At 48.3% G+C, this 25,729-nt stretch overlaps 2 protein-coding genes across 6 annotated transcripts; one reads left to right on the top strand and one right to left on the bottom strand.

Annotated features, from left to right (window-relative positions):
- Window positions 1-2,077: 2,077 nt before the first annotated feature.
- LOC121845405 (RNA exonuclease 5-like) lies at window positions 2,078-13,425 on the bottom strand. Of its 4 annotated transcripts, none has more exons than XM_042316709.1 (13): window positions 13,304-13,425; window positions 12,512-12,811; window positions 12,141-12,267; window positions 11,802-11,919; window positions 11,526-11,633; window positions 10,922-11,010; window positions 10,411-10,526; window positions 10,107-10,245; window positions 9,302-9,396; window positions 7,866-7,968; window positions 5,642-5,739; window positions 4,443-4,551; window positions 2,078-3,660 (listed from the first exon to the last, which is right to left on the bottom strand). In XM_042316709.1, exons 2-13 carry the CDS (start codon window positions 12,748-12,750, stop codon window positions 3,541-3,543), a joined length of 1,461 nt encoding a protein of 486 aa, XP_042172643.1. In that variant the 5' UTR covers window positions 12,751-12,811; window positions 13,304-13,425; the 3' UTR covers window positions 2,078-3,540. The 4 variants fall into 4 exon arrangements, 2 of the variants coding, with proteins under 2 accessions (XP_042172643.1, XP_042172642.1); XM_042316708.1 differs by having other exon boundaries at window positions 2,079-3,660; window positions 4,443-4,560; window positions 13,304-13,424; XR_006082551.1 differs by having other exon boundaries at window positions 3,546-3,660; window positions 4,443-4,577; window positions 13,304-13,424.
- A 21-nt stretch (window positions 13,426-13,446) lies between these two features.
- Window positions 13,447-23,557, top strand: eri2 (ERI1 exoribonuclease family member 2). Of its 2 annotated transcripts, XM_042316707.1 has the most exons (10): window positions 13,447-13,684; window positions 13,890-13,954; window positions 14,053-14,133; window positions 14,731-14,858; window positions 15,001-15,154; window positions 15,579-15,679; window positions 16,607-16,688; window positions 20,484-20,572; window positions 21,121-22,618; window positions 22,720-22,927. In XM_042316707.1, the coding sequence occupies exons 1-10, from the start codon at window positions 13,662-13,664 to the stop codon at window positions 22,776-22,778; spliced, it is 2,280 nt and encodes a 759-aa protein (XP_042172641.1). In that variant the 5' UTR covers window positions 13,447-13,661; the 3' UTR covers window positions 22,779-22,927. The 2 variants fall into 2 exon arrangements, with proteins under 2 accessions (XP_042172641.1, XP_042172640.1); XM_042316706.1 differs by having other exon boundaries at window positions 21,121-23,557.
- Window positions 23,558-25,729: the final 2,172 nt, after the last annotated feature.

Genomic DNA, 25,729 nt, shown 5'->3' with positions numbered 1-25,729 from the left:
CACGCCTCCAACCACATCAATGGGGCTGTAGTGGAGCAGGAAACGGAGGGGTGAGCCACGCCTCCAACCACATTCAATGGGGCTGTAGTGGAGCAGGAAACGGAGGGGTAAGCCACGCCTCCAACCACATCAATGGGGCTGTAGTGGAGCAGGAAACGGAGGGGTGAGCCACGCCTCCAACCACATCAATGGGGCTGTAGTGGAGCAGGAAACGGAGGGGTGAGCCACGAAACCACATCACATCAATGGGGCTGTAGTGGAGCAGGAAACGGAGGGGTGAGCCACGCCTCCAACCACATCAATGGGGCTGTAGTGGAGCAGGAAACGGAGGGGTGAGCCACGAAACCACATCACATCAATGGGGCTGTAGTGGAGCAGGTCGAGAACTTCTAAGTTCCTCAGTATCCACACTACTAAGGAATGAACATGGTCCACACACACCCCACACAGTTGTGACGAGAGCACGACGGCGCCTCTTCCCCCTCGGGAGGCTGAGGAGATTTGGCATCAGATCTCCTCAGTTCTACAGCTACACCATTGAGAGCATCTATGGAGCCACTGGGGAAAAATAAACTTGGTTTGAGCTTTGATATTGTCAAAGGAGTTTTATACTCTGAAAATTAGAACCTAACGCCACACTCACACACCCCAGTACACACTACATACGCCCAGACACACACACTACACCCCAGTACACACTACACACGCCCAGACACACACTACATATGCCCAGACGCATGCTGATGTGGTATATGGCCAATATACCACAGCTATGGGCTGTTCTTAGATACAGCCCTTAGCCGTGGTATATTGGCCATATACCACAAACCCCGAGGTGCCTTATTGCTATTATAAACTGGTTACTAACTTAATTAGAAGGGTAAAAATATTGGCTTTCAGCCAATCAGCATTGTGTCACTTTCTATCTATTTACCATGTTTATCTTTAACTCTGCTTTGTTGGAAAAGGACCCATAAGTCAGCATTTCACTATTAATCTACACCAGTTGTTTACAAAGCATGTGACAAATAATATGATTTGGATGGAACAAAAGCCTGTACCCATTGGAGATCTGAGAAGGAGAGCTGATCTAGGATCATCTTAGCCTTTTAGGTTGCAATGAATGGACAAGGCTGATTCTAGATCAGCACTACTGTGGTAACGAATGGACAAGGGGGACCTGATCCTAGATCAGCTCTACTGTGGTAACGAATGGACAAGGGGGACCTGATCCTAGATCAGCACCACTGTGGTAACGAATGGACAAGGGGGACCTGATCCTAGATCAGCACCACTGTGGTAATGAATGGACAAGGGGGACCTGATCCTAGATCAGCTCTACTGTGGTAACGAATGGACAAGGGGGACCTGATCCTAGATCAGCTCTACTGTGGTAACGAATGGACAAGGGGACCTGATCCTAGATCAGCTCTACTGTGGTACGAATGGACAATTTCTGGTCCTGATCCTCTGATCAGCACCACTGCCTGGTAACGAATGGACAAGGGGACCTGATCCTCATCAGCCCTCTCTGTGTAGTAACTAGAATGGAAACACCACACACATCTCTCTCAGGGAGACATCTGGAACCATAGATCAGCTCTACAAAGTTCATTTAACAGATATGACATCAACATGGGACCTGGAATATAGATCAGCTCTATATAATCTGTGGAATAACATAACATCCAACAATGGACAAGGGGACCTGATCCTAGATCAGCTCACTAGTTCAGTATACAGTGGCCCCCGAATGGAATATAGGTGGACCTGATCCTAGATCAGCTCTACTGTGACGCCCCTTTGGATGGCTTCTGATTTCTGTATCACGTTACCCTCTGGAATAGCATAACATCCAACAGCCTGTTCAGTATACAGTTAGCGCCCCTATTGGAATATATAATCATAACACAGCTGCTGAACAGCCCCCTCACAGCCCTCATCTGTGGACTAGTTCAGTAGGCAGTTACGCCCCTATTGGAATATAGTCAAACACCAACAGGACTAGTTCAGTATACAGACGCCCCCTGAATACATCTGGAACACACAGACTACGTACACGCACATACAAAGTTCATTTAGACAGATATGACATCAACATGTATACAGTTAGCGCCCCCTATTGGAATATAGTCATCCAACAGTTCAGTATACAGTTAGCGCATTGGAATATAAAGTCATTACAAGTCATTATATGATAAACAGAGAGGAAGACAGATTCATACTGTGTGGTAGTGATAGATATGACAGACAGAGGTAGACAGATTCATACTGTGTGGTAGTGATAGATATGACAGACAGAGAGGTAGACAGATTCATACTGTGTGGTAGTGATAGATATGACAGACAGAGAGGTAGACAGATTCATACTGTGTGGTAGATATGACAGACAGAGAGGTAGACAGATTCATACTGTGTGGTAGTGATAGATATGATAGACAGAGAGGCAGACAGATTCATACTGTGTGGTAGTGATAGATATGACAGACAGACAGATTCATACTGTGTGGTAGTGATAGATATGACAGACAGAGAGGTAGACAGATTCATACTGTGTGGTAGTGATAGATATGACAGACAGAGAGGTAGACAGATTCATACTGTGTGGTAGTGATAGATATGACAGATAGAGAGGCAGACAGATTCATACTGTGTGGTAGATATGATAGACAGAGGCAGACAGATTCATACCGTGTGGTAGATATGACAGACAGAGAGGCAGACAGATTCATACCGTGTGATAGATATGACAGACAGAGAGGTAGACAGATTCATACTGTGTGGTAGTGATAGATATGACAGAGAGGCAGACAGATTCATACTGTGTGATAGATATGACAGACAGAGAGGTAGACAGATTCATACTGTGTGCTAGTGATAGATATGACAGACAGAGAGGTAGACAGATTCATACTGTGTGGTAGTGATAGATATGACAGACAGAGAGGTAGACAGATTCATACTGTGTGGTAGTGGTAGATATGACAGACAGAGAGGCAGACAGATTCATACTGTGTGGTAGTGGTAGATATGACAGATAGAGAGGCAGACAGATTCATACTGTGTGGTAGTGATAGATATGACAGACAGAGAGGCAGACAGATTCATACTGTGTGGTAGTGGTAGATATGACAGATAGAGAGGCAGACAGATTCATACTGTGTGGTAGTGATAGATATGACAGACAGAGAGGCAGACAGATTCATACTGTGTGGTAGTGGTAGATATGACAGATAGAGAGGCAGACAGATTCATACTGTGTGGTAGTGATAGATATGACAGACAGAGAGGCAGACAGATTCATACTGTGTGGTAGTGGTAGATATGACAGATAGAGAGGCAGACAGATTCATACTGTGTGGTAGTGATAGATATGACAGATAGAGAGGCAGACAGATTCATACTGTGTGGTAGTGGTAGATATGACAGACAGAGAGGGAAGACAGATTCATACTGTGTGGTAGTGGTAGATATGACAGACAGAGAGGTAGACAGATTCATACCGTGTGGTAGATATGACAGACAGAGAGGTAGACAGATTTATACCGTGTGGTAGTGATGGTCAGTAGAGATCATAGCCTTCAGATGGTCAGAGAAGGAAGACAACTGGACAACGCTGAACGAGTGAGAGTCTAGTCCTCTTTTAAAGGAAGACAAGACCTGGAGGAGAGAATGAGGGAGGGTTTAGGAGGGAGGGTAGAGGGTTAGGAGGGGAAGGGAGGTAGGTGGAGGGTTAGGAGGGGAAGGGAGGTAGGTGGAGGGTTAGGAGGGGAAGGGAGGTAGGTGGAGGGTTAGGTGGAGGGTTGAAGGGAGGGTAGGGTGGAGGTTAGGAGGGTTAGGAGGGTTTACGAGGGAGGGTTAGGAGGGGTTGGAGGTAGGAGGGTTAGGAGGGTTTAGGGTAGGAGGGAGGGGTTGAAGGGAGGGTAGGGTGGAGGTTAGGAGGGTTTAGGAGAGGGAGGGGGTTAGGAGGGGTTGGAGGTAGGAGGGGTTTAAGGGAGGGTAGGGTGGAGGTAGGAGGGGTTGGAGGTAGGAGGGGTTGGAGGTAGGAGGGGTTGGTGGTAGGAGGGGTTGGAGGTAGGGTAGGGTGGAGGTTAGGAGGGGTTGGAGGTAGGGTAGGGTGGAGGTAGGGTTGGGGGGTTGGAGGTAGGAGGGGTAGGAGGGTTGGTGGTAGGAGGGGTTGGTGGTAGGAGGGGGTTGGTGGTAGGAGGGGTTGGTGGTAGGAGGGGTTGGAGGTAGGAGGGGTTGGAGGGGAGGGTTAGGAGGGGTTGGTGGTAGGAGGGGTTGGAGGTAGGAGGGTTAGGAGGGGTTGGAGGTAGGGTTGAGGGTACTTGGAGGTTTTTTCATACCCCAGTGGGAATTGAACCCACAACCCTGGTGTTGCAAGTGCCAACCTCTACCAACTGAGCCCCATGGGACACCCCCTGACCCATCACGCGTCTCACCTCTCTGTCTGAGCTGTGCCACTGCTGATTGGACAGATCCAGGGTGTTGTCAGCACGCTTCCCTATAAACACGGCTGATTGGCCAGAACTCTTCAGGGCCTCGGAAAACCTGAGAGAGCTACAGCAGTGTTGTTACTACAAGAGAGAAATGAGAGCCACACTCAAACCTGAGAGAGCTACAGCAGTGTTGTTACTACGAGAGAGAAATGAGAGACACACTCAAACCTGACAGAGCTACAGCAGTGTTGTTACTACAAGAGAGAAATGAGAGACACACTCTAGGAGCTCCGATGCTCAGATCATTTAATAACCATTTACACAGAGGAGTTGTCTTCATCACCCTTTTCCAGGTGTTCTACTCCCCTAGCCAGCACCTCCCCTAGCCAGCACCTCTCCTAAACAGGTGTTCTACTCCCCTAGCCAGCACCTCTCCTAAACAGGTGTTCTACTCCCCTAGCCAGCACCTCTCCTAAACAGGTGTTCTCCTCCCCTAGCCAGCACCTCTCCTAAACAGGTGTTCTACTCTGCTAGCCAGCACCTCTCCTAAACAGGTGTTCTACTCCCTAGCCAGCACCTCTCCTAAACAGGTGTTCTCCTCCCAGGCCAGCACCTCTCCTAAACAGGTGTTCTCCTCCCTAGCCAGCACCTCTCCTAAACAGGTGTTCTCCTCCCTAGCCAGCACCTCTCCTAAACAGGTGTTCTCTCCTAAACAGGTCTGCTAGCCAGCACCTCTCCTAAACAGGTGTTCTCCCCCTACTCTGCTAAACAGGTGTTCACCTCTCCTAAACAGGTGTTCTCCTCCCTAAACAGCACCTCTCCTAAACAGGTGTTCTCCTCCCTAGCCAGCACCTCTCCTAAACAGGTGTTCTCCTCTCCAGCACCTCTCCTAAACAGGTGTTCTCCTCCCAGGTAAACAGCACCTCTCCTAAACAGGTGTTCTCCTCCCCTCTAGCCTAGCACCTCTCCTAGCACCTCTCCTAAACAGGTGTTCACCAGCACCTCTCCTAAACAGGTGTTCTCCTCCCCTAGCCAGCACCTCTCCTAAACAGGTGTTCTCCTCCCCTAGCCAGCACCTCTCCTAAACAGGTGTTCTCCTCCCCTAGCCAGCACCTCTCCTAAACAGGTGTGTTTATTTCTCCTCCAGGCTAAAACAAGAGGAACCACATATGGAAAAGAGGGGAAGGGTTTGTTGGTCATACCTGTTGTTGTTGTTGTGTGTAGATGTTGCTCTGTTGACAGGAGGCTGGTACATGGTAGGACTCCCACCCCACAGCTCTTCACAATACAGCTCCACTACCTGATACAGAACACACACTGATTACTCAGCCTGGGAGTCTGTGTGTGTGTGTCGTGGTCCAGTGTGTGTGTGTCGTGGTCCAGTGTGTGTGTCGTGTACCTGTCGTGGTCCAGTGTGTTGTGTACCTGTCGTGGTCCAGTGTGTGTGTCGTGTACCTGTCGTGGTCCAGTGTGTGTCCACTGTCGTGTACCTGTCGTGGTCCAGTGTGTGTGTCGTGTCGTGGTCCTGTCGGGGTCCAGTGTGTGTGTCGTGTACCTGTCGTGGTCCAGTGTGTGTGTCGTGGTCCAGTGTGTGTTGTGTACCTGTCGGGGTCCAGTGTGTGTGTCGTGGTCCAGTGTGTGTTGTGTACCTGTCGGGGTCCAGTGTGTGTGTCGTGGTCCAGTGTGTGTGTCGGGGTCCAGTGTGTGTGTCGTGTGTGTGTGTGTGTGTCGTGGTCCAGTGTGTGTGTCGTGTACCTGTCGTGGTCCAGTGTGTGTGTGTGTACCTGTCGTGGTCCAGTGTGTGTCGTGGTCCAGTGTGTGTGTGTCGTGGTCCAGTGTGTGTGTGTGTGTGTGTCGTGGTCGTGGTCCAGTGTGTGTGTCGTGGTCCAGTGTGTGTGTGTGTGTGTGTCGTGGTCCAGTGTGTGTGTCGTGTACCTGTCGTGGTCCAGTGTGTGTGTGTCGTGGTCCAGTGTGTGTGTCCAGTGTGTGTGTCCAGTGGTCCAGTGTGTGTGTCGTGTGTGTGTGTGTGTGGTCCAGTGTGTGTGTCGTGGTCCAGTGTGTGTCGTGTACCTGTGTGTGGTCCAGTGTGTGTCCAGTGTGTGTGTGTACCTGTCGTGGTCCAGTGTGTGTCGTGGTCCAGTGTGTGTGTGTCGTGGTCCAGTGTGTGTGTGTCGTGGTCCAGTGTGTGTGTGTGTGTGTCCAGTGTGTGTGTGTGTGGTCCAGTGTGTGTCGTGTGTGTGTGTGTACCTGTCGTGGTCCAGTGTGTGTGTGTGTGTGTGTCCAGTGTGTGTGTTGTGTACCTGTCGTGGTCCAGTGTGTGTGTGTGTGTCGTGTACCTTTCTGTGGTCCAGTGTGTGTGTGTGTGTCCTCCGTCTGGATCTGCTTCCTGTGGTCCTGTGTGTGTGTGTGTCGTGATCTTGGGTCAGTTCAGCATTGTCCAGTGTGTGTGTGTGTGTGTGATCCTAGTACCTGTCGTGGTCCAGTGTGTGTGTGTGTACGTGGTCCAGTGTGTGTGTGTGTGTGTTTGTGTGTGTGTGTCGTGGTGGTCCAGTGTGTGTGTGTGTGTGTGTGTGTGTGGTCCAATGTGTGTGTGTGTCGTGGTCCAGTGTGTGTGTGTCGTGGTCCAGTGTGTGTGTGTGTGTGTGTGTGTGTGTGTGTGTGTGTGTGTGTCCAGTGTGTGTGTGTGTGTGTGTGTGTGTGTGTCAGTGGTCCAGTGTGTGTGTGTGTGTGTGTGTGTGTCGTTGGTCCAGTGTGTGTGTGTGTGTGTGTGTTGGTCCAGTGTGTGTGTGTGTGTGTGTGTGTGTGTGTCGTGGTCCGGTGTGTGTGTACCTGTCGTGGTCTAGTGTGTGTGTGTCGTGGTCCAGTGTGTGTGTGTGTGTGTGTGTGTGTGTGTGTGTCGTGTGTGTGTCGTGGTCCAGTGTGTGTGTGTGTGTACCTGTCGTGGTCTGTGTGTGTGTGTGTGGTCCAGTGTGTGTGTGTGTGTGTGTGTACCTGTCGTGGTCCAGTGTGTGTGTGTCGTGGTCCAGTGTGTGTCGTGGTCCAGTGTGTGTGTGTGTACCTGTCGTGGTCCAGTGTGTATCATACCTGTCGTGGTCCAGTGTGTATCATACCTGCGTGGTCCAGTGTGTGTGTGTGTGTACCTGTCGTGGTCCAGTGTGTGTGTGTCGTCCAGTGTCGTGTGTCGTCCTGTGTGGTCCAGTGTGTGTGTGTCGTACCTGTCGTGGTCCAGTGTGTGTGTGTCGTACCTGTCGTGGTCCAGTGTGTGTCGTACCTGTCGTGGTCCAGTGTGTGTGTGTCGTGTGTGTTACCTGTCGTGGTCCAGTGTGTGTGTGTCGTACCTGTCGTGGTCCAGTGTGTGTGTATCGTACCTGTCGTGGTCCAGTGTGTGTCGTACCTGTCGTGGTCCAGTGTGTGTGTATCGTGTACCTGTCGTGGTCCAGTGTGTATGAAGTACTGGGCCAGTTCAAGGGCAGCCTGGGCGTCCTCTGTGGGGTCATGACCTTTCCTCTCCTCCGTCTGGATCTGCTTCCTGTGGGTCACAAACATAAGAGTTGGGTGAAGTTGCCCCTAGACACTGATCTTGGGTCAGTTCAGCATTGTCCCCAACTAATGGGTAAGGTCAGGATTAGGGGAGGGGGAAGCTGATCCTAGATCTGTACCTAGGGGACCCCCCCCCCAACTAATAGTTAAGGTTAGGATTAGGGGAGGGGGAGGCTGACCCTAGATCTGTACCTATAGGGGAAAACTCCCCCCCAGAGCAGAAACACATACACACTGATCTTGGGTCAGTTTAACATTGTCCCCCATAGTTAAGGTTAGGATTGGGGGAGGGGAGGCTGATCCTAGATCTGTACCTAGGGGGAAATTCCCCCCAGAACAGAAACACACACAAACACATGCTGCAGGTCCTACCTATTATGGAGCACAGCGGTGTGTTGTCAGTGTGTGTGTGTGTGTTGTCAGTGTGTGTGTGTGTTGTCAGTGTGTGTGTGTGTGTTGTCAGTGTGTGTGTGTGTGTCAGTGTGTCACAGTCAGTGTGTGTGTTGTGTGTCAGTGTGTGTGTGTCTGTGTGTGTGTGTGTGTGTGTGTGTGTCGTCAGTGTGTGTGTGTGTCACAGATCAGTGTTTGAGGTCGTCAGTGTGTGTGTCAGTGTGTGTCAGCAGTGTGAGACGAGACAACAGGTCACAGATCAGGGTGTGTGTCAGGTCAGTGTGTGTGTGTGTGTGTCAGTGTGTGTGTGTCAGTGTGTGTCGTCAGTGTGTGTGTGTGTGTCAGCTCAGTGTGTGTGTCAGTCAGTGTGTGTCGTCAGTGTGTGTGTGTTGTCAGTGTGTGTGTGTGTGTTGTCAGTGTGTGTGTTCACAGTGTGTGTGTGTGTGTTCATCAGTGTGTGTGTGAGGTCAGGGGTCAGCTGAGTGTGTCACAGTGTTTTGAGGTCAGTCAGTGTGTCACAGTGTTTTGAGGTCTGGGGTCAGTGTGTGTGTGTTTTGGTCAGTGTGTGTGTGTGGTCACAGTCAGTGGTTTTGAGGTCGGGGTCAGTGTGTGTCAACAGGTCACAGTCAGTGTGTGTGGTCATGTCAGTCTGTGTGTGTTTTGAGGTCAGTCAGTGTGTGTGTGTGTCGTCAGTGTGTGTGTGTGTCAGCTGAGATGAGACAACAGGTCGTGTGTTTGTGTCAGGGGTCAGCTGAGACGCGTGTGTGTGTGTTTTGAGTGTGTGTGTGTCGTCAGTGTGTGTGTGTGTGTCGTCAGTGTGTGTGTCTGTGTCGTCAGTGTGTGTGTGTGTGTCGTCAGTGTGTGTGTCATCAGTGTGTGTGTCGTCAGTGTGTGTGTGTGTTGTCAGTGTGTGTGTGTTGTTGTGAACTCACTTGAGCACGGTCTCAGCCAGCACCTTGAGTTTAAACCTCCGTCCAAACTCTCTCCTGTACAGCAGGGAGGTGTCAATCACATGGGGGTGGATCAGCTGGGAGGAGACAACACAACAGGTCACAGGTCAGGGGCTTAGAGGTCAGGGGTCAGCTGAGACGAGACAACAGGTCACAGTTTAGGGGTTTTGAGGTCAGGGGTCAGCTGAGACGAGACAACAGGTCACAGATGAGGGGTTTTGAGGTCTGGGGTCAGCTGAGACGAGACAACAGGTCACCGATAAGGGGTTTTGAGGTCAGGGGTCAGCTGAGACGAGACAACAGGTCACAGATCAGGGGTTTTGAGGTCAGGGGTCAGCTGAGACGAGACAACAGGTCACAGATCAGGGGTTTTGAGGTCAGGGGTCAGCTGAGACGAGACCGGATCAAATTCATTAGCGCTCACAGTAGCAAAACGCTTTTCAATGGAAAACTAAAAACAAGGGTTTCTTATTTGACAAATTCAGGTCGGTCCCTCGACCGTTTTGGCCCGTTTAGTTCCCAGACAACAAGTCACAGATCAGGGGTTTTGAGGTCAGGGGTCAGCTGAGACGAGACAACAGGTCACATGACCTATGTGTTCCAGATAGAAATGAATATATCTGACATGATTCCTATTCTACCTGACAGTCATATCTGTTCTACAACATACATTTCTATCTGAACTTTCTGTAATGTTATATTCTCCTGAACAGGCCTCGGGCATTGCTGCTAGCTGCCATTGCAACCACTATCGTCATGGCTACATTGGTAAACCACGGCGACTCACGTTCAGGGCCCTGAGGTCGTTCTCAAGGGAGTGGCCAACCAGGACCGCGTCCCGGGGCAACACTTTCTTGAGCTTTGATTGGACTTCTCTCAGGGTGGTGGTGATTGGCTGCAGCATTGCACGGGTGATACCAGAGAACCTATCAGGGGAGAGGAGAGGTTACGTACAGATATTGAGAAGCGCACACACACACAAACACACACACATACACACACACACACACACATAGATACACACACACATAGATACACACACACACACACACACAAACACACACAAACACACACACACACACGCCGCTTACTGTGTAAGGTAGTGTAGGATGCGGTTGGGAGGTTTGACCAGCTCGTCCAGAACACAGCTCCCTCTGCTGTCTACTAGAGAGATGCGTGTCAGCTCGTTGCCCCTTTCTGTCAGACACTACACACACACACACACACACACACACACACACACATTAGACACCGAGCAATAACTAGAGAACAAAATGGAGGTTTCATCTACTGTTAATAAAATCTATGAATGAATATGGGATGTCACAAATGGCACACTATTCCCTATATAGTGCACTACTTTGAACCAGAGCCCTATGGCACCCTATTCCCTATATAGTGCACTACTTTGAACCAGAGCCCTATGGCACCCTATTCCCTATATAGTGCACTACTTTGAACCAGAGCCCTATGGCACCCTATTCCCTATATAGTGCACTACTTTGAACCAGGGCCCTATGGCACCCTATTCCCTATATAGTGCACTACTTTGAACCAGAGCCCTATGACTGACTACTGTCAGTCACACAGTCGTGTCCTCACCATCTCACAGTCCAGACCATAGAGAGGACTACTGTCAGTCACACAGTCGTCACTGTCTGTACACACAAAGCCCTCACTGCCAGGCATACCTGGAAAACACACCACAGAAAGACATGAGAGAGACATGAGAGAGAGAGAGAGAGTGTGAGTGTCCAGTGTGTGTGTGTGTGTCCAGTGTGTGTGAGTGTCCAGTGTGTGTGTGTGTGAGTGTCCCGTGTGAATGTCCAGTGTGTGTGTGAGTGTCCCGTGTGTGTGTGTGTGTGTAGTGTCCAGTGTGTGTGTGAGTGTCCAGTGTGTGTGTGTGAGTGTCCAGTGTGTGTGTGTGAGTGTCCAGTGTGTGTGTGTGTGTCCAGTGTGTGTGTGTAAGTGTCCAGTGTGTGTGTGTAAGTGTCCAGTGTGTGTGTGTAAGTGTCCAGTGTGTGTGTGTAAGTGTCCAGTGTGTGTGTGTGAGTGTCCAGTGTGTGAGTGTCCATTGTGTGAGTGTGAGTGTCCAGTGTGTGTGTGTGAGTGTCCAGTGTGTGTGTGAGTGTCCAGTGTCCAGTGTGTGAGTGCCCAGTGTGTGTGTGTGTCCAGTGTGTGTGAGTGTCCAGTGTGTGTGTCTCACCGCGGACAGGGAAGTGTTTATTGATCATCTCCTCCTGGGTGAGGAGGTATCCAGTCAGCCCTCTGGTCTCCAGACCAAACTTCCTGATCACTGGGTGCCACTGCAGACCTACACACACACACACACACAGACACACACACACACACACACACACACACACACACGTACAAAACACACTCCAGAAATCAACATCCTAACAATTAGACCAAGAGGAAATTCCTCCTTGCGCCGAGAGTGGCAGATTTTTAAGTCTCAGGCAGGGCTACCCATACATACCTCCCTCTGGCTGAGCGCTCTTCTGGTCTCCTAGCGCATCGGCAGGACTGTTGTTGACAACTTCACTGCTAAATATCTCAGAAATAACGTTGCCAGGCGATGGAGTATAACTGTGTCTCTGAGGTCAGAGGGGGGGGATGTCACGGTGGAATCTTATGCAATATGACTGACATAGTCCGTGTCCCAGATGTCACCCTGTTCCCTATAGAGTGCACTACTTTCTGACCCATACGGTTGTGGTCAAAGGTAGTGCACTATGTAGGGAATAGGATGCCATAGGGTCAGGTCAAAAGTAGTGCACTATGTAGGGAATAGGGTGCCATTTGGTCCTTGACTTACAGAGGTGTACTTGGTGCGGAGGTGTTTAAAGTGCAGGTAGTGTCTGTAGAAGTGGGCCTGGCTCAGTCCTTCTAGAAGGATCACGCTCACCCCTGACACATTCTTCTGGCGGTGGAGGCGACACCAACTGAAACAGGTACAAGACAATAACACTGATGTTGTCACTTATCCATCCACATACATATCTATCATGTTGTTGTTGTGGCACAATGTTTGCTTCAGTTCCTGTCGTGGTGTGACGTCCATCTCTACGGAGTAGTGTTATTGCCTCGAGAGTCTAGACTCTGATCTAAAAAATAAGTTGAGCTGTTTGTTGTTGTTGTTGTAGCTAGCTAGCTAACACCTCAAAACGTATTAGCTAGCTAACATACCTGGGTTGTTTCAGCCCACCGGTGTTCCCCAGAGCAGCAAACTGAAGCAGTTCCGTCAGATCTTTCAACGTGACCGGTTCCTGGAGACGGTCAAACGGCAGAGAGAGCCGCGGGGCTCGGGAACCGGAACGGTGCTCAGACTCTGGAACTCTGTTACCATCTGTCTCTTTTACTCTTTTACTGCTTTCTGGTGTTGGGGAAGGTTCCCTCTTTCTCTTGAGACAGACTTGTGGCTCCATGTGGTTACGGGGAGTCTCAGGTTGGATGAAGGAAGGTTGTAGCTCGTTGTTGTGACTCAAACTGGACATGGATCCGAGTGAAGAAAGTCAATTATTGTTGAGTCAATTATATCATGCTAGCTTTGTCTACTTTTGGAAAATATCAAGTTATTTCAGAATAGGACAGGATAGTTTAGCTGGCTACTTTATGAATCCTGCTCTTATGGATCAAACCCTGCATCAGCCAATGGAGTTTTCAGAAGAGACATCTAGTGATCGTATCCTAGCAACAGTCCCAACGCTGACAAAATAACATGACATTTTCTTTCATAATTTATTTAATAAGTCTTCCTTATGTCGTTGACTTGTCTGTTTTTTAATTTTTTTTTTACTGGGGATCAAACTCTACACTACTACATCTCGACTCGGTCGACGAGAAGTGATCGTGACTCGTTTTATTTACAAAACCACCACAATCATACACATACGCAAACAATAAGTAAATACAGTATTAGCGTGACCGAAATCTACTCACAAGTTACGGTGTGACTAAGTGCAAAATAAAGATCAATACCTCGTAGTGGGTCAATCTGTTTTGTGAAGATTTCCTGCTTCGCCTCACCACACGTTTCAAGGTTTCCATGCTGCTGATCGATCATCGCTTCCTGATCGATTAGTTTTCCCTTTCAGCCCAAACCAGTCGAGCGCAGCGCAACCGATGAGACGAGAATTCAAACAAAAAGATCACACACTGCTTTGTTATTTAATGAAGTTGTATGCGATATTTTTTTTTAACCTGGTACTTTTATTATTATTTTTTTTTTTTAAAAGTCGTACTTCGGTTGGTCACGTTGTTTATATTTTAATGTTTGTTTATATTTTAATGTACACTATTCGTAACGAAGTTGAGTCCGTGGCCTGAAGAAAACGACATGTCTACAAAGAAACTGGCGAAGTAAGTAACGTTGACTAGCTTTCTAGCTAAAATATATATAGACAGCCATACTAACCGAGAAACAATGTAATTCAAATGCCGATTTGCCATCATTCTCATAAATGTTTTTTTAGCGCTCCCATGAACATAAAAGTACAACGAGTAATATTCACAGTAGCAGGGGGATGACAAAACTGATGGGATGATGTCTTCCATAAAACAACAGACAATTAGGGTTCGTGAGGAAACGCAGTCGCTCATCAACTGGACAGAAGAAACCACTAACATCTAGTAAGAGTCTTTTCAAACGCCCTCCATGTTTGGTTTTCTGCTTCAATCGATGTGACGTCTCGTTCAACTTCCATCACTTTTGACTTTCTACTTTCCAGATCAAATATTCCCATATCTGATTGTCATCGACTTTGAATCCACATGCTGGAGAGAGAGGAACAGCTACGGGCAGGAGATTAGTAAGTATACACTACTTTACACTACTCTGACAGTATGTGTGGTAAAATCATACCTACATACTGTAACCATTGCACTTTTTATTGTCCTCTTCCCCCTTGCCTCTCCCCCTTTCCTCCCCTCCCCTCTCTCCCCCTTTGCCTCCCCTCCCCTCTCTCCCCTTTGCCTCCCCTCCCCTCTCTCCCCCTTGCCTCCCCTCCCCTCTCTCCCCTTTGCCTCCCCTCCCCTCTCTCCCCTTTGCCTCCCCTCCCCTCTCTCCCCTTTGCCTCCCCTCCCCTCTCTCCCCTTTGCCTCCCCTCTGTCCCCTTTGCCTCCCCTCTCTCCCCTTTGCCTCCCCTCTGTCCCCTTTGCCTCCCCTCTCTCTCCCCTTTGCCTCCCCTCTCTCCCCTTTGCCTCCCCTCTCTCCCCTTTGCCTCCCCCCTCTCTCCCCCTTGCCTTGCCTCCCCTCTCCCCCTTGCCTTGCCTCCCCTCCCCCCTCCTCCCCCCCCTGCCTCCCCTCCCCCTCTCTCCCCCTTGCCTCCTCTCCCCTCTCTCCCCGTTGTCTCCTCTCCCCTCGTTGTCTCCCCGTTGTCTCCCCCTTGCCTCCTTGCCCCATCTAGTTGAGTTTCCTGCTGTTCTCCTGAATACCTCTACAGGCGAGGTGGAGTCAGAGTTCCATACGTACGTTCAGCCGCAGGAGCACCCCATACTGTCTGAGTTCTGCACCGAGCTCACTGGAATCACACAGGTATTCACACACACAGATGCACCCTCTCCATGCAGACACACCCTTCTTCCCTGTGGCCTGTTCAACAGGATGGTAACAGTCAGAATATTTTAAGCATTAGCCAACATCCATGTGTGTTAAAACTTTTGTTTCTCTTCTACAGCAACAGGTGGAGGCCGGGGTTCCCCTCCACATCTGTCTGTCTCGGTTCTCCCGGTGGCTGCAGACTCTGGAGCACCAGAGGGGTGTGGTCTTCCCCAGGGACCAGAGGGCTCCAGTCGCAGAGCACCGCCCCTGTGCCTTCGTCACCTGGTCAGGTATAGTGGCTTAGGATAGGAAAGGTTACCCAGGTCACCTTCAAATGGGAAGAAATGTTTTGATACGAAAATCAGATATTCTTATTTCCCTCCCTTTCTCTGTAGGCCCAGGACTCATATGACTATATACTGCCTTTCTCTGTAGGCCCAGGACTCATATCTGACTATATACTGCCTTTCTCTGTAGGCCCAGGACTCATATCTGACTATATACTGCCTTTCTCTGTAGGCCCAGGACTCATATCTGACTATATACTGCCTTTCTCTGTAGGTCCAGGACTCATATCTGACTATATACTGCCTTTCCAGTGGATTATTTTTAAGGTTTAGAGAAAATAAGGACATTTGCACACGTTAGTACAGTCTCAAACATTTAGTGGGGAAAACCCTGTTCAACTTGATTATCTGTGTTGTATTGTTTCAGACTGGGACCTTGGGGTGTGTCTGCTGTATGAGTGTAAACGGAAGCAGCTCTACAGACCTGCTGTTCTGAACAGCTGGATTGACCTGAGAGCTACGTACAGAGTAGGTGGTGTGTTACTCTGAACAGCTGGATAGACCTGAGAGCAGCGTAAGATAGGTGGGGTGTTACTCTGAACAGCTGGATAGACCTGAGAGTCGTCAGACAGGTGGTGTGGTGTGTGTTACTCTGAACAGCTGGATCGACCTGAGAGCTATCAGAGTAGGTGTTACTCTGAACAGCTGGATCGACCTGAGAGCTACGTACAGAGTAGGTGGGGTGTGTGTGTGTTACTCTGAACAGCTGGATAGACCTGAGAGCTACGTACAGAGTAGGTGGTGTGTGTGTGTTACTCTGAACAGCTGGATCGACCTGAGAGCTACGTACAGAGTAGGTGGTGTGTTACTCTGAACAGCTGGATAGACCTGAGAGCTACGTACAGAGTAGGTGGTGTGTTACTCTGGATAGACCTGAGAGCTACGTACAGAGTAGGTGGTGTGTTACTCTGAACAGCTGGATAGACCTGAGAGCTACGTACAGAGTAGGTGGTGTGTTACTCTGAACAGCTGGATAGACCTGAGAGCTACGTACAGAGTAGGTGGGGTGTTACTCTGAACAGCTGGATAGACCTGAGAGCTACGTACAGAGTAGGTGGTGTGTGTGTGTGTTACTCTGAACAGCTGGATAGACCTGAGAGCTACGTACAGAGTAGGTGGTGTGTGTGTGTGTTACTCTGAACAGCTGGATAGACCTGAGAGCTACGTACAGAGTAGGTGGTGTGTGTGTGTGTGTGTACTGTGAACAGCTGGATAGACCTGAGAGCTACGTACAGAGTAGGTGGTGTGTGTGGATAGACCTGAACAGCTGGTGGTGTGTGTGTTACTCTGAACAGCTGGATCGACCTGAGAGCTACGTACAGAGTAGGTGGTGTGTGTGTGTGTGTGTGTGTTACTCTTAACCCAGTCTAACTCATGTGTGTGTGTCTCTCTCAGCTGTTCTACAACAGAAAACCCAAGGGACTGAATGGAGCTTTACAGGATCTAGGGATACAGTTCTCTGGACGGGAGCACTCAGGTACACACAGACCAGAAACATCTCTCTGTTATCATTTACAGTGCTGAAAATTGTGTTGTTTTTTAAATTTATTTTTTTAAACAACTTATTGACTGATGTCGGTTCAATTATTTAAATTCCATTTAGGGTTTTTTCTTCGTTTCTTCGTCAATGTGTAGTTTCTATGGAGATGCGTCAGATCCGGCCTGAACTGCGTGATGTTGTAGTTTCCAACAGGCCAGTATTCCACATAGTTTAGCGCATACAATGTGGTAATTAACTACAAAACCACAATCCATTGCTCTACTTGTCCGGTCTGTTTTTTTATGTTATGCCTGCTACGAAAGAGGCTGAAGAGAGCAGCTGTTGCTTTACGAGCTAAGTGATTGATAGTTGGTAATCAGCAGTCAGAAAAGTATGCCTTATTTACTTTGAGGAACTACAAAAAGAGTGATTTTTGTCAGACAGCATAGGCAGCAGCTCTATAGAGATCAACCAAATGTTAAATACGCAACAACTGAAATATATTTTATTAGAGTGAAGTGAATAAATGGTTAATAGGTGATGATCAGTAACGGGCAGTCCCTGGCTGGCTAGCTAGCTATAAGCATTCTCAGCACTAGTTGCTCATAGCTAGCTAGCTAGCTGCATTCTCAGCACTAGTTGCTCATAGCTAAGTATTAGCATTCTCAGCACTATTGGCTGCTAGCTAGCCGCATTCTTCGCACTAGTTGCTCATAGCTAGCTATGAGCATTCTCAGCACTAGTGGCAGGCTAGCTAGCTATGAAAAATCAAATCAAATTTTATTTGTCACATACACGTGGTTAGCAGATGTTAATGCGAGTGTAGCGAAATGCTTGTGCTTCTAGTTCCGACAATGCAGTAATAACCAACAACTAATCTAACTAACAATTCCAAAACTACTGTCTTATACACAGTGTAAGGGGATAAAGAATATGTACATAAGGATATATGAATGAGTGATGGTACAGAGCAGCATAGGCAAGATACAGTAGATGGTATCGAGTACAGTATATACATATGAGATGAGTATGTAAACAAAGTGGCATAGTTAAAGTGGCTAGTGATACATGTATTACATAAGGATGCAGTCGATGATATAGAGTACAGTATGTATGCATATGAGATGAATAATGTAGGGTAAGTAACATTTATATAAGGTTATATTATTATATAAGAAGCAATTTCAGGTCTGATCATCAACAAAAAGCTTTGCTTTCCACTCCACACGATAACAAACTTCTATATTCACACTAAAATCAAACACTAATGTTCTGAACTGCATTTTGATTGGACGACGAGTGAACAGTAGAAGAGAGCTACTGTTGTTTAAAGTGGCTAGTGATATATTTACATCATTTCCCATCAATTCCCATTATTAAAGTGGCTGGAGTTGTGTCAGTGTGTTGGCAGCAGCCACTCAATGTTAGTGGTGGCTGTTTAACAGTCTGATGGCCTTGAGATAGAAGCTGTTTTTCAGTCTCTCGGTCCCAGCTTTGATGCACCTGTACTGACCTCGCCTTCTGGATGATAGCGGGGTGAACAGGCAGTGGCTCGGGTGGTTGATGTCCTTGATGATCTTTATGGTCTTCCTGTAACATCGGGTGGTGTAGGTGTCCTGGAGGGCAGGTAGTTTGCCCCCGGTGATGCGTTGTGCAGACCTCACTACCCTCTGGAGAGCCTTACGGTTGTGGGCGGAGCAGTTGCCGTACCAGGCGGTGATACAGCCCGCCAGGATGCTCTCGATTGTGCATCTGTAGAAGTTTGTGTGCTTTTGGTGACAAGCCGAATTTATTCAGCCTCCTGAGGTTGAAGAGGCGCTGCTGCGCCTTCTTCACGATGCTGTCTGTGTGAGTGGACCAATTCAGTTTGTCTGTGATATGTATGCCGAGGAACTTAAAACTTGCTACCCTCTCCACTACTGTTCCATCGATGTGGATAGGGGGGTGTTCCCTCTGCTGTTTCCTGAAGTCCACAATCATCTCCTTAGTTTTGTTGACGTTGAGTGTGAGGTTATTTTCCTGACACCACACTCCGAGGGCCCTCACCTCCTCCCTGTAGGCCGTCTCGTCGTTGTTGGTAATCAAGCCTACCACTGTTGTGTCGTCCGCAAACTTGATGATTGAGTTGGAGGCGTGCGTGGCCACGCAGTCGTGGGTGAACAGGGAGTACAGGAGAGGACTCAGACCGCACCCTTGTGGGGCCCCAGTGTTGAGGATCAGCGGGGTGGAGATGTTGTTGCCTACCCTCACCACCTGGGGGCGGCCCGTCAGGAAGTCAAGTACCCAGTTGCACAGGGCGGGGTCGAGACCCAGGGTCTCGAGCTTGATGACGAGCTTGGAGGGTACTATGGTGTTGAATGCCGAGCTGTAGTCGATGAACAGCATTCTCACATAGGTATTCCTCTTGTCCAGATGGGTTAGGGCAGTGTGCAGTGTGGTTGAGAGTGCATCGTCTGTGGACCTATTTGGGCGGTAAGCAAATTGGAGTGGGTCTAAGGTGTCAGGTAGGGTGGAGGTGATATAGTCCTTGACTAGTCTCTCAAATCACTTCATGATGACGAAAGTGAGTGCTACGGGGCGGTAGTCGTTTAGCTCAGTTACCTTAGCTTTCTTGGGAACAGGAACAATGGTGGCCCTCTTGAAGCATGTGGGAACAGCAGACTGGTATAGGGATTGATTGAATATGTCCGTAAACACACCGGCCAGCTGGTCTGCGCATGCTCTGAGGGCGCGGCTGGGGATGCCGTCTGGGCCTGCAGCCTTGCGAGGGTTAACACGTTTAAATTCTCAGCACTAGTGGCTGGCTAGCTAGCTATGAGTATTCTCAGCACTAGTGGCTGGCTAGCTAGCTAGCTATAAGCATTCTCAGCACTAGTTGGTCATAGCTAGCTAGTTATCCTCATTCTCAGCACTAGTGGCTGGCTAGCTAGCTATCTGCATTCTCAGCACTAGTTGCTCATAGCTAGCTAGCTATAAGCATTCTCAGCACTAGTTGCTCATAGCTAGCTAGCTATAAGCATTCTCAGCACTAGTTGCTCTTAGCTAGCTAGCTATAAGCATTCTCAGCACTAGTTGCTCATAGCTAGCTAGCTATTAGCATTCTCAGCACTAGTGTCTGGCTGGCTAGCTATTAGCATTCTCAGCACTAGTGGCTAGCTGGCTAGCTATTAGCATTCTCAGCACTAGTGGCTGGCTGGCTAGCTATTAGCATTCTCAGCACTAGTGGCTGGCTGGCTAGCTATTAGCATTCTCAGCACTAGTGGCTGCTGGCTAGCTAGCCGCATTCTCAGCACTATTGGCTGGCTCGCTAAGTATTAGCATTCTCAGCACTAGTGGCTGGCTCGCTAAGTATTAGCATTCTCAGCACTATTGGCTGCTAGCTAGCCACATTCTTCGCACTAGTTGCTCATAGCTAGCTATTATCATTCTCAGCACTAGTGGCTGGCTGGCTAGCTATTAGCATTCTCAGCACTAGTTGCTGATAGCTAGCTAGCTATAAGCATTCTCAGCACTAGTGGCTGGCTAGCTATCTATTAGCATTCTCAGCACTAGTGGCTGGCTGGCTAGCTATTAGCATTCTCAGCACTAGTCATTTAATAACATTAGGATCAAAACACACACAACTCCAGTCATCATTGTCAGTTACTGTGAATAATATACATATTGTTTGAAGGTCTGGATTAAGCCCATAAATTACAATGAATAAAATTCAAATAAAACAACGTGAATATTTCTCTTAAGCATTTTTGAAAATCTGACACAAAAATATTTTTTGTTGAATGTTGTTTGCAGGTCTGGATGATGCCCGTAACACTGCCCACCTGGCCTGGAGGATGATGAGGGATGGCTGTTTGATGAAGATTACACGCAGTCTGGAGAGGGTGAGTGGCTCCCTGACAAACCCCCACTCCTACACCCCCAGTACTAACAACCCCACCGTGCTGACGACCCCTGGACTACTGTACTACGCCCCTAAAGACTCACCCAGTGGCGAACTACATCGAACCATTGGATTTCTGTCAAAGCCCCAGAATACCCACTCCTCCTCCCGTAAAGACTTACGCAGGTGACTCTTCCCCCCCCGTTCCATACACACCTGGGTTGTATTCATTAGTGCAAACCGTAGTGAAACATTGCCATGTAAAGGCTCATCGCACTCTAGTGACTCCTTGTGGCGGGCCGGGCGCCTGCAGTCTGCCCTCGGTCGTCAGTTGATGTGGGTGGTTTCTGGGTTAAGTGGACGGGTGTTAAGAAGCGCGGGTCGGTGGGGTCATGTTTCGGAGGACGCATGACTCGACCTTCGCCTCCCGAGCCGGTTGGGGAGTTGCAGCGACGAGACAAGATCGTAATCACAAGAAAGGGGAGGAAAAAGGGGGAAAAAATAAGAAATGATAATGTATTGATTTTATTTTACTTGTTTACCTCTTAGGCGCCTTTGAAGACCAAACCCCTGTTTGGATATGGGAACGTGCCAGGGGATGGTTGTCCTGGCAACAAGAGGGATAACAAAACCACTATCAAAAACCCCTCCAAGACGACAGAGAGCGGCGGTGGCGGCCATCTTGAAAATCGACCCAACAGCAAGCCAGTTGTTGAGACACGACCCAAGCCTTCAGACAACATGGTTCCCAACACAGAGGTGAACTCCAACTTAACCACTGAACCTGTTCAGTATCAGAGTATTGTTTCACCAAAGACCCTTCTCAATGGTCTGACCACTCCAATGTGTGGTGGTGGTGGTAGTAGCAGAACAGGTAGAATAGGAACCATACGGTCCGTCTCCTCTCCTATGACTTTCAATATCCCCTCTCCTCATCACTACATCAACAGCCTCGTTCTGGTCTCCACCACTGTGAATTGCATTACCCATCTACCCCAGCCAGACCCGACCCTTGACCCGGAAACAGGAAGTATGGAGGAGGAAGTGCCTATCTCGTGCGCTTCGTATGACGATGTGGTATTGGAGGAGGACTGGGATGTCACGGTTGGTGACGAGGCTTCTGTTGCTGATGTGTACACAGAGAACCAGAGGTTTGAGGTGGATGATACCTCGGTTTATGGGAGGACCTTGCTGTGTCCAAGCCCAGTACATTCAAATCCTGGTAGAGGTCCAACCAACAGTAGGCCTAGGTCCAATACCACCAACAAGCCCTGCCAACATCTGACCAGCCTGGTACACAAGACCGATACTAGAACATCCTCCAGTAACTTGGTGTCTTTGAAGGCTGGGACAACAAGGACCTACAACACGTCTGCACCCAATAGTCTGTCCACTTCCTCTTTTGTCACACCCAGACCTGTTACCCCTGGCTCAAACCTCTCAGATACACGGTCAAGACTGAACACGGAAACGTCAAACTCCTTTGTGATCGACAAGAACAACAAGAATGAATCGAGAGCATCCTCCAGTTCTGCAAAAGCTGCGACAACGAGGATATACAACGCCTCTGGGTCAAATAGTTCATGTAGTTTCTCCTTCGACGAACCCAGACCTGTTACCCATGATTCCAACCGCTCAGCTACACGGTCAAGACTGCAAACGGCAACATGGAACAACTCCTTTGTGATCTACAAGGACAAGCCAAGAGCCTCAAATACCACTTCCACATCCAATACCTCAACAGCATCCAATCATTCCTTTGTCAAACCCAGACCAGGCCTCCAGAACTCCAACCTCCATGCTACACGGTCAAGACCTCTCACAACAAACAACCCTGGTAACTCCTTCACACCCATGTCCTCTACGACAAACCTTCCCAATCCAACTAGACCCAAAGCAGTGACCACCAGCAGTGACTCTAACCTCTCTGCTTCACAAACACCAAACGGCTCTGCATCCAATCATTCCTTTGTCAAACCCAGACCAGGCCTCCAGAACACCAACCTCCATGCTGCACGGTCAAGACCTCTCACAACAAACAATCCTGGTAACTCCTTCACACCCATGTCCTCTACGACAAACCTTCCCAATCCAACTAGACCCAAAGCAGTGACCACCAGCAGTGACTCTAACCTCTCTGCTTCACAGACACCAAACGGCTCTGCATCCAATCTTTCCTTTGCCGGGCCCGGACATGTCGTCCATAACCACAACCCATCGACTTCACGTTCCAGGCTGCACGCAGAGACGCCAAACGCATCTTTCACGATCCACAAGTACTCCTCTTGCCTCGCCTCTGTCTCTCGTCCTTCTGTCGGTGGATCGTTCTCCGTCCTCTCCTCGTCCGTTAACCGCTCCTCGCTCCCGCCGACCCGCAGCACCAAGATCACGGCCCCGCTGTGCGACTGCGGGCGGCGAGCCAAGCGTCTAACGGTGTGTAACGGCGGTCCGAACCAAGGCCGAGCGTTCTACTGCTGCACGGTGCGTAAACACGGCCCCGGGGGGACCAGGAAGGGATGTGAGTTATTTAAGTGGGAGTCTGCTCTCCTCCAGGCTAAATCACCAGCCTCCGCTGCCAACTCCATCGCTCTGCGTTTTGGGCTCAACTCCAGTGTTGTTCGTCCCCCTGTCGTCGTCTAGGACGAGATATCAGTTAGCTTGAGATCATAGGGAGACTCTCAATAGCATTTCCTTCTCATTCAATGGGTTCGAGAGGACACAAGGAATCAAGGAAATGTAATTGAGATTCTCCTCACAAAGGTGTTATATTTTAAACCGCTTTATGAAAATATGTATGATGCGTTGTTTTTTTTGTGAGTATATGATTTATGTCCACATACTAAATCTGGTGCATTCATTGACCAATATCCTGTACAGTTTCTAAATAGAATTGATCCTCCATAATGTGAGATGACATGATGTCATAATGAAATGTAAAATACCGGCACTGTCGGCACTGTCATAATAAAAGATGTCATGAATTGTATTACATTCTATTGTTCTATTGTTGTAAATTTAACAGTTGAGGTCGGAACCAAAATGGAAATAATAAAATGTTTTGTGTTCTGACATAAGGACGGAATTGAAAATTGGCCCTGTACTAAAGCTGCCAATATTTTACATGTGCAACAATAGTGAAATCGGCAGTTCGTCTTCAAAATGAACTGTGAATGAGTGAGAAAGTTAGTGGGTCAAAGATCTAACCCCCCCAAGACATACTAAACTCTCATGTTATTGTAATGGTGAGGTTAGCATGTCTTGGGGGGTATGATATATGATGCTAACCTCCCCTGTTATTGTAATGGTGAGGTTAGCATGTCTTGGGGGTATGATATATGATGCTAACCTCCCCTGTTATTGTAATGGTGAGAGGTTAGCGTGTCTTGGGGGGTATGATATATGATGCTAACCTCCCCTGTTGTAATGGTGAGAGTTTAGCGTGTCTTGGGGGTATGATATTAAATGCTAACCTCTCCTGTTATTGTAATGGTGAGAGGTTAGCGTGTCTTGGGGGTATGATATATGATGCTAACCTCCCCTGTTATTGTAATGGTGAGAGGTTAGCATGTCTTGAGCGTATGATATATGATGCTAACCTCCCCTGTTATTGTAATGGTGAGAGGTTAGCATGTCTTGAGCGTATGATATATGATGCTAACCTCCCCTGTTATTGTAATGGTGAGAGATTAGCATGTCTTGAGGGTATGATCTTTGACCCTCTAACTTTCTCACTCGTCATTATTCACAATTCATTCAGGATTATCTGTAACCATGGTAGCATCCACATTCATGTGAACGTGGTTCTTTTTTGTGTGACTCAAATGACACACTACGTTATTTACCATTAATTCATTAGAACATAATCTGAAACACAAACCCAAATAAACTGCAAATGCACATGGAATACATTTGTAGAGTTGATATAATTATTGCGTGCTAGGAATGTGGAACCAAATACTAAACTTCTGACTACTGTATAAGAATCTTTAGGGGTGTCAATTTGTTGTATTGTTTTAAAAAAAATCTCTTTCTCTGAGCGATTTGTATAAAATAATAGAATTTCCCCTTTTATTTTTGCACACAATATAGCTGTGTTTGAATTATTTTATACAGTCATTATTGCTCATCTTTATCAAAGGGTGTCAATAATTTCACACCTCACTGTGTATATGGTGTTATGTCATGGTGGACTGAGGTCTATAGGCCCAGAAAGGAAGTCGTCTGTAGAATCTATATATATGGTGGACTGAGGTCTCCACGCATCGCGCCGACAGAAACAAACATCTCTCTGGTAAGAAGACGGGCGGGGGCGTATGCCTTATGGCCAACGTGACATGGTGTGATGAAGGAAACATACAGGAACTCAAATCCTTCTGTTCACCTGATTTAGAATTCCTCACAATCAAATGTAGACCGCATTATCTACCAAGAGAATTCTCTTCGATTATAATCACAGCCGTATATATCCCCCAAGCAGACACATCGATGGCTCTGAACGAACTTTATTTAACTCTCTGCAAACTGGAAACGATTTATCCGGAGGCTGCATTCATTGTAGCTGGGGATTTTAACAAGGCTAATCTGAAAACAAGACTCCTAAATTTTATCAGCATATTGATTGCGCAACCAGGGGTGGAAAGACCCTGGATCATTGTTACTCTAACTTCCGCGACGCATATAAGGCCCTGCCCCGCCCCCTTTCGGAAAAGCTGACCACGACTCCATTTTGTTGATCCCTGCCTACAGACAGAAACTAAAACAAGAAGCTCCCACGCTGAGGTCTGTCCAACGCTGGTCCGACCAAGCTGACTCCACACTCCAAGACTGCTTCCATCCGTGGACTGGGAGATGTTTCGTATTGCGTCAGACAACAACATTGACGAATACGCTGATACGGTGTGCGAGTTCATTAGAACGTGCGTTGAAGATGTCGTTCCCATAGCAACGATTAAAACATTCCTAACCAGAAACCTAAATAACTTTTTGCCCGCTTTGAGGACAATACAGTGCCACTGACACGGCCTGCAACGGAATCATGCGGTCTCTCCTTCACTGCAGCCGAAGTGAGTAAGACATTTAAACGTGTTAACCCTCGCAAGGCTGCAGGCCCAGACGGCATCCCCAGCCGCGCCCTCAGAGCATGCGCAGACCAGCTGGC

The sequence above is a fragment of the Oncorhynchus tshawytscha genome, unplaced genomic scaffold, assembly GCF_018296145.1.
Source record: "Oncorhynchus tshawytscha isolate Ot180627B unplaced genomic scaffold, Otsh_v2.0 Un_scaffold_7692_pilon_pilon, whole genome shotgun sequence".
NCBI lineage: Eukaryota > Metazoa > Chordata > Actinopteri > Salmoniformes > Salmonidae > Oncorhynchus > Oncorhynchus tshawytscha.
Note: the sequence above shows the minus strand (reverse complement) of the source record. Positions and strands in the feature narration are given on the sequence as shown.

Coding starts and splice junctions, on each gene's coding strand:
- eri2 (XM_042316706.1), top strand. CDS start 13,662: ATGTCTACAAAGAAACTGGCGAA. Junction 13,685..13,889: donor TCTACAAAGAAACTGGCGAA/GTAAGTAACGTT, acceptor ATAAAACAACAG/ACAATTAGGGTTCGTGAGGA. Junction 14,859..15,000: donor AGCTCACTGGAATCACACAG/GTATTCACACAC, acceptor TCTCTTCTACAG/CAACAGGTGGAGGCCGGGGT.
- LOC121845405 (XM_042316708.1), bottom strand. CDS start 12,750: ATGGAGCCACAAGTCTGTCTCAAGAGAAAGAGGGAACCTTCCCCAACA. Junction 11,011..11,525: donor TAAACACTTCCCTGTCCGCG/GTGAGACACACA, acceptor TGTGTTTTCCAG/GTATGCCTGGCAGTGAGGGC. Junction 7,969..9,301: donor CTGGCTGAGACCGTGCTCAA/GTGAGTTCACAA, acceptor TGTGACCCACAG/GAAGCAGATCCAGACGGAGG.